The 14,673-nt window shown below is 54.4% G+C and overlaps 1 protein-coding gene across 1 annotated transcript; it reads left to right on the forward strand.

The window, feature by feature from the left end:
- The first annotated feature begins 12,523 nt into the window (after window positions 1-12,523).
- On the forward strand, window positions 12,524-13,283 carry LOC135384469 (uncharacterized). The gene is made up of 2 exons (XM_064613671.1): window positions 12,524-12,855; window positions 12,929-13,283. Exons 1-2 carry the CDS (start codon window positions 12,524-12,526, stop codon window positions 13,281-13,283), a joined length of 687 nt encoding a protein of 228 aa, XP_064469741.1.
- The last annotated feature ends 1,390 nt before the right edge of the window (window positions 13,284-14,673 follow it).

Genomic DNA, 14,673 nt, shown 5'->3' on the forward strand with positions numbered 1-14,673 from the left:
AATAAGTGTTATCTTGAGCTGTTGCAAATGCCCATGTGAACGTTAACTTGTGCATTACAATTTTATGATTCCTTCTCTACATTCCGACAAAAGGTATCAATTAATAGAGACACTACACTTCCAACGGAGCTGTTGTTCCCATGATTGCAACACTCACACGTAAATACGAGGGACTATCGGAGGAGAAACTCAAACATGGTATTGCTTGCAGACTAGTAACCCACATTCGAAAACACATGAAATGTCACTCTTCTTGGAAACATATCCCTGCTTTCCCTTCTTAAATTCTAAAATGCCTCCTTTGTTCACTCGACTCCCGACGTTTGTAAACTTCGAGGACGGGAACTTTTTGCCTACTTTTCTCGGTTGAACTGCACAGTATGAGATGACCAGATGATAAAGTTAATTCCTTTTTCATGAAACATGTCCATTTGTGTATTAAAAACTGAAACAGAAATTAGGCCGACAGCTTGCCGACTACGCTTGCAACGCTCGGGAGACCTCCTTTCGTCCGCCATCTTGGAAGTTCGCGGCGCCACCTATAGTTCATTGGAATCACGAATTCTCTCGTGCCGAGCCGTTGCCGGCGCGATCTCCGCTGGAATAAATCACTTCTTGAATATCACGCAACGTGAAGGTTGTCCCGCCTGTTTCCTTCATTTGGTGACCCGGACGTGAGCTCGATGGAATCTCAACCAACACCTCCGAACATCCCTCCCGGGCAGGACGTTCCATTACACGGTGACAGGGCTCATCAACCTGTACTGCACGGCCTCACCGTTAAGAGTCCCCGGTTTTGGCCGGCTGACCCAGTCCTCTGGTTCGCCAACATTGAGGCACAGTTCGCACTCCGCGGTATTACTGCCCAGTTGACGAAATTCTATCACGTCGTTGGAGCGCTCGGGCCAAACGAGGCTGCTGAGGTGCGGGACATCATCACCGTTCCCCCCACGGAGCGCCCATACGACGCCCTCAAAACAGCCTTGACCCGTCGTACCACAGCTTCTGAACAAGAGCGCCTCCGCCAGCTGCTCACTGCTGAAGTCCTCGGCGACAGGAGACCCTCTCAACTCCTCCGTCGCACGCAGCAACTCTTGGGCGATCGTGCTTCAGCTGTGGACGAATCGATTTTGCGCGAGCTGTTCTTGCAGCGACTTCCGAACACCGTGCGCATGATCCTCACGACGTCCTCCACTGTGTCCCTGGACGCCTTGGCGGAGATGGCGGATAAGATCATGGATATTGCTCCACCAGCCATTTCTGTGGTCTCTTCATCCTCCGCCCCCGTTACCCCCACCTTGGCTGACTTTCAAGCTCTCCGTGATGAGGTAGCGCGACTCACTACCATGATCTCCACCTCGCTTCACCTTAGCCATCGTCCCCGAAGCCCCACAGCCCTCGCCGCGCCGGTCATCGCCGCAGCCCCTTGCGCCCACACTCTGCTGACTCCACAGAGTTTTGGTATCACTTGTTGTTGGACTGGGAGGTGCGCTATAGCACGTTTTCACGTGAACTTCTCGCCCTCTTCCTAGCCGTGAAACACTTTCGCCATTTTCTCGAGGGTCGGCTCTTCACCATCTACACCGATCACAAGCCGCTAACCTACGCCTTCGTGTCATCCGGCACCAACTACACCCCTCGAGAAATCCGCCAACTCTCATTCATTTCTGAATTCTCCACTGATATCAGACACATCAGCGGCACGGACAGTACTGTAGCGGATACCCTCAGCCGTATCAACGCCTTGTCACGAGACCGGCGTCTTGTCCCCGACGACCGTTTCTCCCTCGAAGGGTTGGCCAGTCACCAGGCTTCAGACGAAGAATTGGCCGCGCTCCGCGCGGATCCCAATTCGACGCTCCATTTTGAGGACCTGCTGCTTCCAGGAGCCACATCGACTATCGTGTGTGACACCTCTCTTGGCAACCCTCGGCCTTTCGTACTGGTCGCTCTCCGCCGGCAAGTTTTCACCACCCTCCACGCGTTGTCTCACCCTGGCATACGGGCAACGCAGAAGTTGATCGCCTCGCGATACGTCAGGCCTCGCATGCACGCCCAGATCAAGCAGTGGACACGTTCCTGCTTGCACTGCCAACGGGCCAAAATACACCGCCACACTTCTGCACCTGTCGCACGTTTCCTTCCGCCAGATCAGCGTTTTGACAAGGTGCACGTCGACATCGGGTGCCCTTTGCCGCCTTCGCAAGGGCACCGCTATACCTTGTAACGCTCACCGGATAATTTATTGACGTCCGGGAGACATTGTTATAGGATACACGCCTGTAAACTGTTTAAAGACAGATAAGCCTCGAACACCGTCACACACGCGTTACATGTCATGCCGCCATCTTACATTGTCTCCCACTCCTTCCCCAGTCTCTTCCTCAGGTCTTTCTTTCCGCCGCCTCACTGTCGCCCCACCGTTCTGTGCAGGAAAAGCGCCCTTACAGGCGCCCACCCCTAAGCAGTGACCGCTCGGATAAACTGCTACTTTCGCTACATTCGCCCACCAAAGCGGGACACGGTTCCCAAAGCGTTCCGTGGTCCGCCAAATAGAACCACACACTCAAAAGTTGCACAGCAGTCACACCTGGGCACACTTGTCAGCGCGACATGAAGAACTACAAGGAATGTCCAACTTCCTCTTCAACCTCTGCTGTTCGCAGCGTTGCGCGTTTCAGGCGGCTGATATGTTGAACTGACTGCTTGCCATCACGTTCAGCCACTTCATAGAGGTTGTGTCCACGTTGTTCAATGACCTGGGCAGGTCCTCTTCACCTTGGTGCAAACTTTCCAACAATGCCTTCTCTAACATCTGACAGAGTCATCGTCTGTATCCAGACTAATTCCCCAGGTTCGTAGGTTACCTCCTGTCGTGACTTGTCATAGTTCTTCTTTTGGCGAGTACTTGCTTGATTCTGATTTTCACTCGCCCTTTTCCAAAGGAGTCGGAAGTGCTGAAGTTGTTCCTCAACAGCTGGCACCTCTGAAGTATCTTCACTTTGTAACCGTGAGGCCAAGGGCGTTCCGACGCGCCGTCCGTACTGAAGTTCCATGGCTGTATACCCGACTGACTCGTTCAGCGAGGTGTTGATAGCGTAACAGAGTGCCGGCAACTTCGTGTCCCAGTCTTTGTGCTTTTCTTCTAGGTACGCCATCAAATATGACTTCACGCTGTGGTTTGCTCGCTCCACGGGATTGCAGTGTGGGCTGTATGTAGGGGAATGCTGAAGCTCTATTCCCCATAGCTCTAGGAGTTCTCCAAATTTCTTTGCCCGAAACTGTGGGCCGTTGTCTGTGATAATGATCCTTGGAGCCCCTATCTCGTAGAAAAGATAACTTAGTCGCTCCACAACCTTTTCCACGGTAGCTTCCGACAATGCGGTAGCCCACAAAAACTTCGTGAAAGTGTCCTGAATCGTGAGAATCCATCTTTTTCTTCCCGCTGTCAACGGGTATGGTTCTCGGATAGCCATTACGCCAGCAGGCTTGGTGTTTGTTGCTTTTGTTGTTTGGCATATTACACAGGATGTCACATAATCTCTCACCATGCCTCGCAATCCAGGCCAGGTGAACTCTTCGGATACCCGGTGGTACGTGCGTTTGACACCGCCGTGTCCCGCGGTTTCAGCATCATGGCATTCGCGTAGGACTTTGCGTATTCGTACTTCTGGGACCATCAGGCGCATATGACTACCACCATCGTTTTCTATCGACTGATACCAGAGGGTCCCGAGCTTCTGACATTGTTCAGAATGTTGCTGGCGGTATTCCGCGATCCAAGGGCTATATTTTCCTGATCTAAAGCCCATTCGGCACTGACATCAAGGGAGCTCACTCTTAGGATGGCTTCGTTGGAGTTTTCCATTTCCGAGCCCCACTCACTGCGGTTCTCTTCACCGTTGTCAACCAAAGGTGAGACTAGGTCACCTGTAGGGTGGCGTGACAAAGCGTCCGCACACCAGTTGTCACTTCCCCTGATTTTCTCCATAGTGTAGTCGTACTCCTGTAAGATGGGAGCCCACCGGGCCAGGCGTGCCGATTTGCATTTGTTGCCCTGCAGCCAAACTAATGCACTACAGTCCGTACGGACGGTAAGCTGCCGTCCAAGCAGATATTGCCGGAATTTGTCTACGGCACTCACAACCGCAAGGCACTCTCTTTCCATGACTGTGTACCTCTGCTGTGCCTCCGTCAGAGTAGCGCTCATAAACTCCAGTGGGTGTTCGAACCCAGTGTCATCGGTCTGCAATAAAACAGCCCCAACTCCTACAGCGCTTGCGTCAGTAGCCAAAATGAATGGTTTGCTGAAATCAGGCAACTTTAGTGCAGGAGCACGAGCCATCTCCTCTTTCAGCTTAGTGAATGCGTCCTCCAATTCTTCACTCCATTCCCATTTCTTCTTGCGTGACGTTGCCCTCGCAAGAGGCTCTGCTATTGACGACGCGTGCTCGAGGTGTTGGCGATTCCAGTTTACCATTCCAAGGAATCTTCTCAGTTCCCTCTTGTTACGTGGCCGTGGGTATTCCTGTATAGCCGCACATTTTGCCGGATCGATCTCCACACCTTTTGCTGATATGACGCGCCCTAGGAACTTTAGATGGGTAGAAATCCAGGGAACCGGTAGAATGTGCCCAGAAGAAGAACAGTCTCTGTTCGAAATATCGGCGGCTTCTGTCCTGAGGCAACTCCCTTCCTAGGAACTTTAGTTCGTCACGGAAGAACTGACACGTTTCCAGGTTGCAAGTAAGGCCACTTTGCTCCAGTCGTTCCAGCACTTCGGTGAGCCTTTGCTCTAGTTCTTCTCCTCCGCTTGCAAAGATGATGATATCATCCAAATACACCCAGCATGTGCGCCCAACTAGTCCCGTCAGAATTCTTTCCATTATGCCCTGAAATACACCGGGAGCACACTTCAACCCAAAGGGCATCCTTGTGAACTCGTAAAGGCTGTTCGGGCCCTGGAATGCCGTGTATGGAATGCTTTCCTAGCTCATTGGCACTTGCCAATAGCCGTGCCGTAGATCCAGGGTTGTGTACACTGTGGAACCCGCAAAGCTCCTCAATATCTCCCGCATATCGCGCAACGGTGCGGCATTTCCGAGTTCTCACTTATTTAACTCGCGATAGTCCACACAGATCCTAACGCTGCCGTCTGCTTTTCTGACAGGCTGCAGGGGAGAGCACCAGGCGCTTGTACTTCGCCGAATAATTCCCGCCGCCTCCATCTTCTCCACAGTTTCTTGTATCTCCTTTTGCCACGCGGCCGGGAGGTTTCTGCGGTAGATGCGTATCGGCGGGCCCTCGGACATGTGCAACTTGCACTGGTCTCTATAGGATCTCCCGTCTTCCCAATCCTGTCCGATAATACACTTGGGAATCTGTCCACCCATTTTGATGCAACACTGTCACCGACGAGGTTGTGAACGTACATCATATCATCCGTCTGAGCAAACGACGTCACTTGATCCCGCTGGTCCGTCAGCAGACGGTGGCGTACCAAAAATGACGCTCCCAGTACAAAATCTGTAGCTTGTACCGGTACCACCTGGAAGGGTATCCACTCTGTTTGATCCTTCCATGTGACCTCGATGTCTAGTCCACCAATAGTAGTCAGGTTACTGTTGTCATGTTGGTACAGTTCGAGTCGTCCAATGCTGCCCCTACGAGTGTTGACCTTGTAGCAGCAGCGTCATAATCATCACCAGCGCCGCCATCGGTTACGCGCAGCACTGCGCGTGACCCGAGCTTTCGTTTTCGGTTCATCGCCATTAACCGTCATTAAACCCATCAACCTCAGTAGAGCCTGGTCGCCTCATTTCTCGCTCTACAACTGGTGACCCGGACGTGATGTCTTAGCGTTCCACCATCATGAACGGCGACCAGCACTCCAGCAGCTCTTCGCCTCCCAGCCGGCCACCGCCACTTCCACCGCTTGAGGCTTCTGTGGCACCGCTCCGCCTGCCGCCTTTCTCCATCTCCGATCCTCAGCTGTGGTTCGCGCAGGCGGAGGTTCTCTTCGACGGACGCCATCCATCACCAGGAGCCGTTGCCGCCCTGGCCCCCCGCACCTCCCCTCCACCGACGGACGTTGCAATCAATGCCATCAGCACGTCGCTCCAGCAACTCCAGACTACGGTGGCGGCCCTGGTGAACCGGGTGGACGCCATTCCCCCGCAGCGACCACGTTCCCCTCGGCGCCCGTTTTGCCGTCGCTGCTCGCCATCCCGTCAACGGTCTCCTTCGCCCTCTCAGCACCACTTCTGCTGGTATCATCGAAAATTCGGCGATGCCGCAAGGAACTGCCAGGCCCCTTGCTCGTGGCCGGGAAACGCTCCCCCCAACCATTAACGGCTGGCATGGCTGGGGGCGACAACAGCCGGCTCTTCCGGATCACGGACCGCGTGTCCGGCTGTCGCTTCCTGGTGGATACCGGGGCTGACGTGAGCGTCGTTCCACCAACCCCCGCAGAAAAACGACACCGACAACCAGACTTGGCTTTGCAGGCTGTCAACAAGTCCACCATCTCAACTTACGGTCAACGCTCCGTCACCCTTGACCTCGGCCTGCGCAGAGTATTTCGTTGGGTTTTTACCATCGCCGACCTCCCCTTCGCAATCCTTGGCGCCGACTTCCTCCACCATTTCGACCTTCTTGTGGATATTAGACGCCAGCGCCTCGTCGACAACACTACTTCTTTGCACGTTTATGGAGCTCCAGCGCATATAGCCGCCATTAGTCCCACCATACGGCTACCGTTGCCCACTGCTTTCGCCGACATAGTCACGGAGTTCCCCGCTGTCCTGCGCCAATCGCACGCCTCTTGCCCACCTCGCCACAGCGTCACTCACCACATCGTGACACGGGGCCCCCCTGTCTTCGCTCGCCCCAGACGGCTGGCTCCGGAGCGCCTCGTCATTGCCAAGAGGGAATTTGAGCACATGCTCGAACTGGGGATCATTCGGCCTTCCTCCAGCCCGTGGTCTTCCGCTCTCCACATGGTGCCCAAAGCAACACCTGGTGATTGGCGCCCATGTGGGGACTACCGTGCACTCAACATCGTCACGGTACCGGACAGATACCCGCTTCCCCATATTCAGGACTTCACCGCGAATCTTGACGGAGCGACCATCTTCTCCAAGATAGACCTCATCAAAGCCTATCACCAAATTCCCGTCCATCCCCCTGACATCCCGAAGACTGCTATAACCACCCCTTTTGGCCTCTTTGAATACGTGCGGATGCCCTTTGGCCTGCGTAATGCTGCGCAGACATTCCAACGATTCATCAACGAAGTGCTCCGCGGCCTGGACTTCGCATTCGCATACATGGATGACATCCTCGTCGCAAGTCCATCTCCGGAGGCTCATCGCGCCCATCTGCGCGCCCTGTTCTCGCGCCTGGAGGACTACGGAGTCTCCATCAATGCCGCGAAGTGCGAGTTTGGCGTTACCACCCTTACCTTCCTGGGACACACCATCACCCCGCAAGGCATCCGGCCACTCGCATCCAAGGTCCAGGCCATCCGAGACTTTCCTGCCCCCACTTCTCGCAAAGGACTTCGTTCATTCCTCGGCCTCGTGACTTTCTACCGACGTTTTGTGCCTCGCTGTGCTGCCTTGCTCCAGCCTCTCTACGCAGCTCTCGGCGCTGACCATCCGAAAGAGGCCCGTGCTGCCCCTCTGGAGTGGACACCGGCAGCAGAGCGCGCGTTCGTAGAAGTCAAGCAGGCCCTGGCAGATGCTGTGCTGCTCCACCATCCTCGTCCTGACGCCGAGACAGCGTTGTTCGTCGACGCCTCCACTGCTGCTGTCGGCGCAGTCTTGCAGCAGCGTCAGGATGGCCACTGGAAACCTCTCGGTTTCTTTTCCCAACGCCTCTCGCCAGCCGAAACACGCTACAGCACCTTCGGGCGTGAGCTCCTCGCCGCCTACCTGGCATGCAGACACTACCGCCATTTTCTCGAGGGCCGCCCGTTTGTGCTGTACACCGACCACAAGCCTCTTATGTTCGCCCTGCGATCGGCCACCCTCAACCACTCGCCTCGTGAAACCCGCCACATGTGCTACCTCTTGGAGTTCACGACCGATGTGCGACACGTCGCAGGCGAAGACAATGCCGCTGCCGACGCACTCTCGCGGCCGGACGTCAATGCTCTCCATCCGCCCCCCGCGGTCGATTTGGACGACATCGCCCAGGCGCAACAGGCTGATGAAGAGCTCGCCGCCCTTCGTTCATCCCCCGCCTCATCCACCACTTTTCGGGAGATCTCGCTCCCCGGTTCGACGGCAAGGCTATGGTGCGACACCTCTACTGGTACCCCGCGCCCTTTCGTTCCCCTGGCCTTCCGCCGGCATGTTTTCAACGCCCTCCACTCGCTGTCCCACCCTGGCGTGCGCGGCACGCAAAAGATCGTCGCAGAGCGCTACATATGGCCTCGCATGAATGCCGACGTCCGTGACTGGGCGCGGGCCTGCCTGGCCTGCCAGCGGTCCAAAATCTACCGCCACACCATCTCGCCTCCATCGCGGTTCCTTCCGCCAGATGCCCGTTTCGACCAGGTCCACATCGACTTGGTCGGCCCGCTTCCTCTGGCCGAAGGCTACCGCTACCTGCTCTCGTGCATCGACCGCTTTACCCGCTGGCCGGAGGTAACGCCGATCCCTGACATCACGGCAGAGACGGTGGCCCACGCATTCCTCTTCTCCTGGGTTTCCCGATTCGGCGTCCCGTCCACTGTAACCACGGACAGAGGACGCCAGTTTGAATCGGCCCTCTTCCGTCACCTGTGCAGCGCCCTCGGAACCCATCACATCCGAACCACGGCCTACCATCCGGCTGCCAACGGCCTGGTCGAGCGCCTTCATCGGCAGCTCAAGGCGTCCCTCCGCGCCACTGACCACGGCGACACAACCTGGCCCGAGCGTCTACCCTTCGTCCTGCTTGGCCTTCGCGCCGCGATCCGCCAGGATGACTGCAGCGCGGCCCACATGGTCTACGGGTGCCCGCTCCGCCTTCCCGGAGCATTCTTCACCCCATCGGCCCCGCTCGTGCACGACCCTTCCTCCTACATCGACCGTCTCCGCCAGCTCTTCCGGGACCTCAAGCCCACGCCTACCCGCTCCGGTCCCGCAACATGCGTGTTCGTGAGCCCCGACCTTAATCAAGCCACCCACGTCTTCGTCCGCCGGGACTCTGTGCGCTCCAGCTTGCAGCCTCCCTATGACGGCCCCTACAAGGTCATCTCGCGAGCCGCGAAGTTTTTTCGCCTCGATCTTCCGCGGGGACCTGACACGGTGGCCATCGACAGGCTCAAGCCCGCATTCCTGGAGTCTGCACCTCTGGTATCGCCCGACCCGCCCTCCCTACGTCCGTGCTCAGCTCCTGTCTCCAGCATTCCTCCCCCTCCACGTCGAGTGCATTGGGCGCCGCAGCTAGTACACTACGGGCCGCCCACCGCCTCGGGTCCGGCTCCTGCACTCCTTGGCCTCGGCGCCCGACCTTTCCGCCAACCTCGGCCCTCCTCGCCAGCCTTGTCATCCGCCACGGGGGGGAGCCCTGTAGCAGCAGCGTCATAATCATCACCAGCGCCGCCATCGGTTACGCGCAGCACTGCGCGTGACCCGAGCTTTCGTTTTCGGTTCATCGCCATTAACCGTCATTAAACCCATCAACCTCAGTAGAGCCTGGTCGCCTCATTTCTCGCTCTACAACCTTTCCACTGGCATTCCGCAAAAACTGTACGGATACGAGGTTCGCATCTGATCCACTGTCTAACAGAGCACGTGCCACTTTCTCCCCAACCGTCAGTTCTATCACTGGCCGGTGGTATAGGTAGTTCATGGGCAACCTGTCCGGTCTTGTGTTGATGTCATAAAGTCCAGACAGTTCATTCACAGATGTTGACACCTCACAGGTGAGGCCGCACACGTTGAGTTGGGAGCTCACTTCTTCCGGGTCCCCCACGCCCGTCCTCTGGAAAGCATGCGTGGTGCCTTCCTCTTCAGACACCAACACACACGTCACTCGCTGTTCCGGGAGAGGTTCACTGTCACGCGGGCTCGGCGGTCGTGGACAGCGGTTATGAGATGCCCCACCTCAGGGATGGGCAGTATTTAAATACATTGTAATTAAAATACTATTTAAAATATAAATACATGTATTTATATTTTGTATTTAAATACAGACTTGAAAAATGTATTTATAATTATATTTAAATACAAATTTTCGGGTATTTATTCTTGTAAATACTTTATAAATACTCTTAAATACAGAATATACTGACTCATATCTTAAAGTTGCCCTGCATTTGACCTTTCGGGAAGAAGGGCGAGTTTGGGGCGCAATTATGCCGGGTTTGCGCTAGCATGTGCATGCGACAAACCATTTTAGATGGCGAGTTTTTCACTGTTGTTGCGGACAACGGTCGTGACTACCCTATTGCATTGTTCTACGAAGCATCTTCGTCAAATTTAATACAAGCATTTGTTCATCGGCACCTGTGGAGATGCTGTTCTCCTTTGCGAATCTGATTGTACGGCCGAACAGAAGATGCCTAAAAGAAGCACGGTCTTCGAGAAATTTCTAATATTAAAATCGCCATGATAATCTAACAAATAAATGTTATTCTTTCTCGCTGATTTGTCCTTATGATCATAATTATTTCTATGATTCCAGATGACATCTTCCTCACAGTATTTATGGTAGTAGTTACGGTATTTAAATACAGTATTTATATTTTGTATTTAAATACTCATGTTGAAAACTATTTATGAAGAGTATTTAAATACCCCTGTCAACAAAGTATTTTGTATTTATATTTAAATACTCAAAAAATGCATTTATGCCCATCCCTGCCCCACCTCACCGCACTGGAAGCAACTCCGTTTCTCCTTCTGGCTTGTCGCTTGGCTTGGCTTCTGGTTTGTTCAACCCTCTTTGACAATCTCTGACCTGTCCTTGTCAGCCTGGTCATCAGCCTTTTCTGCCGCTGCCTGTCTTTCCCTCTTGGGTGTCTTCTCCTGCCCGGGTAGACTACTCATTGTTTTCTGGCGATGGGTCACATCATCTAAGGCATCAAAATAACGATTCAACACCTGAGTCAGCTGCTCCACCGTCGTGCATTCTCGGACGTCTGTATGCCACTGCAGCTGGGCTGGCAATCCCTCATAAATAGTAGCTAGGAACTGCGGCGACGAATCTCGAAATCCTGCTCGATGTACCAGTGCACGGACGCGGTCTACATAGTCCGCAGGGCGCTCATTGCTTGCCATTACAACGCGGGACAGGGACAGCTGTGCTTCTCGAATTCCACGAGTAGACGTGAAGCGCTCAACAAACTTTTGACGCCATGTCTCCCAGTCACGAAATGTTCGAGCCGCCATCTGTCCCTACTCAAGGGCATGTCCTACAAGACGCTTGCGCAGTGCTACAATTGCTGCTCTGTCGGACACGCCGTAGGTTTCTATCTCGTCTTCTACACGACGTAGGAATAACAAAGCGTCGTCGTTTTTGCCGTTGAACTTGAGACCCTCCAAGAAATCTCGTGGCACTTCCAAATTGTCATTATCTCCCTGTCTTGAGGCCTCAGTTGAACGCCAAGGCTCATCGTTGCTCTCCCACCTTGTCCACGGCTGCGTTCGGCGTTCACCAGGGTTCAGATGGTATCGAGCACCAAGCAGTGATTCTCTCTCCGGAGTTCCATTGAAGCTAGATTGCCCGTCCACCTGGGCAGCGAAAGGGACTCCCGTAGCAACCACTCTTGCGTGCACGTCACTCGGCACGCGGGGATATCCAACACCCCTTCTGTCGGCGTTTGCCGCCGCGCCGCTGAGATTCTCTACCTGAACCCTATCGCATTGCACAGACGCATCAACGCCCGGGACTTTGGACTGTCGGCCGCCGTTTCGACATTCTTGGGCGACAATTTTGTCCAATATTTGTGCTAGAGCATCTATCTTCTGGCTCACCTTGCTTTCAAGCGTAGCCATGCTTGCACGAAGCTCAGCGATGTCGCCTTCGCGAGCGTTCGCCTCATCGGAGACCTTCCTTCTGTACTTCGGCATGACCGTCTTGTTGTGTCGCTGATCACGGCTTCTTCAGACGTTGGCCCACTAGCTCAACTGTAACGCTCACCGGATGAATTTATTGACGTCCGGGATACATTATTATAGGATACACGCCTGTAAACTGTTTAAAGACAGAAAAGCCTCGAACACCGTCACACACGCGTTACATGTCATGTCACCATCTTACATTGTCTCCCACTCTTTCCCCAGTCTCTTCCTCAGGTCTTTCTCTCCGCCGCCTCGCTGGCGCCCCATCGTTCTGTGCAGGAAAAGCGCCCTTACAAGCGCTCTTTCGCTGCGCATCAACTACTGCGCATCAACTTTCGCAAACTGCTACTTTCGCTGACAGATTCACGAGATGGTCCGAGGCCGCCCCTATTCCAGACATCACCGCCAGCACTGTCGCCGCTGCCTTCGTATCGACGTGGATGTCCCGTTTCGGGGTCCCCTCCACCATGACTACCGACCGGGGTCGGCAATTTGAATCGTCCATCTTTGCCGCCCTCACTGCGCTCCTTGGCACCCACCGCACTCGCACCACCGCCTACCACCCCGCGTCTAACGGCCTGGTGGAGCGGTTTCATCGTCACCTTAAAGCCGCCTTGCGAGCCCACTCCAACCACTCAGCCTGGACTGAAGCCTTACCAGTTATCCTTTTCGGCCTGCGGTCGCTTTTCAAATTTGACTTGGGATGCACTACCGCGCAGCTGGTGTACGGCACGACCCTTCGCCTTCCTGGCGAGTTCTTCGCGCCTGCGTCCGCCAACACCGTTCCCGACCCCACAGAGTATGTTTCTCGGCTGCGAGCCATTTTCGCCGACCTGCGTCCGACGGCCCCCGCGTCGCACCTCTGTCGCTAGGGTCTACGTTCATCGGGACCTGCTCACGTGCACGCACGTTTTTGTGCGTGTCGACGCTGTACGCAAGCCCCTTCAACCGTCCTACAACGGACCCTACCCCGTCAGCAGCCGTACACCGAAGCACTTCACGCTGCGCATCAACGGGAAGGACGACCAAGCTTCTATTGACCGGCTCAAGCCGGCTTACACGGAAGCCTTCCCGCAACTAGGCTACACCATTTCTCATCCCCAAGCGCCTGCAAGTCCCTGCCCTAGAGCCTCCGCCCGCCAGCTCCCGCCGCGCCGCCAGGTGTCCTGGGCGCCAGTGCCACCAGTACTCTGCACGCACCATTCACGGACTTCGCCCATTCACTAGGAGGGGGGCAGCCGCGGCGGTTCCAGCGCCATCGCCATACAGCGCCATCGCTATTCTCTCATGCCGAATCGTGCACTTCTTGAATATCACGCAACATGAAGGTTGTCCCGCCTGTTTCCTTCAGAAGTTTATTCTTTTCTTACGAAATATTCTAACCCTCTGTCTAGTCAGTTTTTTGCTTAAGGTAATTCAGCCTACCATACGGCATACAAAGGAGGAAATACGAAATACCTCGCGCACTTGGGTTGCAGTTTTGTTTTGTTCAGGTTTAGAATTTGTTTGGCAACCCAGTTCAGTCCGTTATGTAAATTATAGTTCCGATCTCTCCCAACCCACATTACGTCTGAACCGTTTCGCGAACCGGTAACCGCCTAATATTTTTTCGGTTCAGTTCCGGTTCGGTTGAACGCGAGAAAAAAAAATTATTGTGGTTCGGTTCTGTTCCGGTTCAGCGAAAAATACGGGCTTTTTTGTGGTTTTCGATTCGGATTCTGTGCGTCCAGTATAGCACCGTATCCTCAGAGTAAACCGTTTTGTTTCAATTAGTCGTTTCCTGTATACTCGCTCGCCTATCTGCCTTCCTCCAACAAGTTGGCAGGTCTAACCTCTATCCGTCTCGGGGATCGGGTTTAGCCAATCAACGCGATCCGAACATCCCTGCGACACCTAATAACCCTGTTGAACTAGCATATGGAATGTATCCTGCCATCACAGCGGTAACGTTCCCCGCAACAACATGCTGTGCAGACCGTTCAACACAGTGCGGCGAGTAAAAGCCTGGCTACGACTGATGATGTGCGCAATCGACTTTCTGAACTCTGCATGATCTCTGTGCGCAGAGATAAAATCGAAAATGAAGGAGTAAGAAAGTTTGCGGAGAAAGTTGTCCAAGAATTCTCAATGCAGACACCTCGCCGCAGGCGCTACTTCCATTCTCCGATGAACAGTAAGCATCAAGGTCTATGACTGTAGTGCTAATACAAAACCCTATACCAGCGGCATGGCCGAGCGCGCGTCCAGCGCGTTGGTGGAAGGTGGTGGGTTCGAATCCTACCACCGGCTGTGCTGTCTGAGGTTTGCCCCGGGTTTTCCGAAGACATTCCAGACGAATGTCGGCACGGTTCCTTTTGAAGTCGGCCCAGGACGCATACTAACCCCCGTGTCCCCCACTCCTTCCTGCTGTGCTCTCTCCATCTCTCCACATCTGTATGCCACGCAGAGCCACAGTTGCTTCGCGGCGCTAACACGGAATGAAAAAAAAAAAGACATCTCGGACACCAGCGCAAAGATGGAGATCCGTATGAAGCATTGTTCGAAAGACAGGTTAGAACTATTATTTTAAAGTAAATGTCGCAGGTAGTGTGTTAGGCTGTGAAACAGTTAGGAGTGT

The sequence above is a fragment of the Ornithodoros turicata genome, chromosome 2 (assembly GCF_037126465.1).
Source record: "Ornithodoros turicata isolate Travis chromosome 2, ASM3712646v1, whole genome shotgun sequence".
NCBI classification, from domain to species: domain Eukaryota; kingdom Metazoa; phylum Arthropoda; class Arachnida; order Ixodida; family Argasidae; genus Ornithodoros; species Ornithodoros turicata.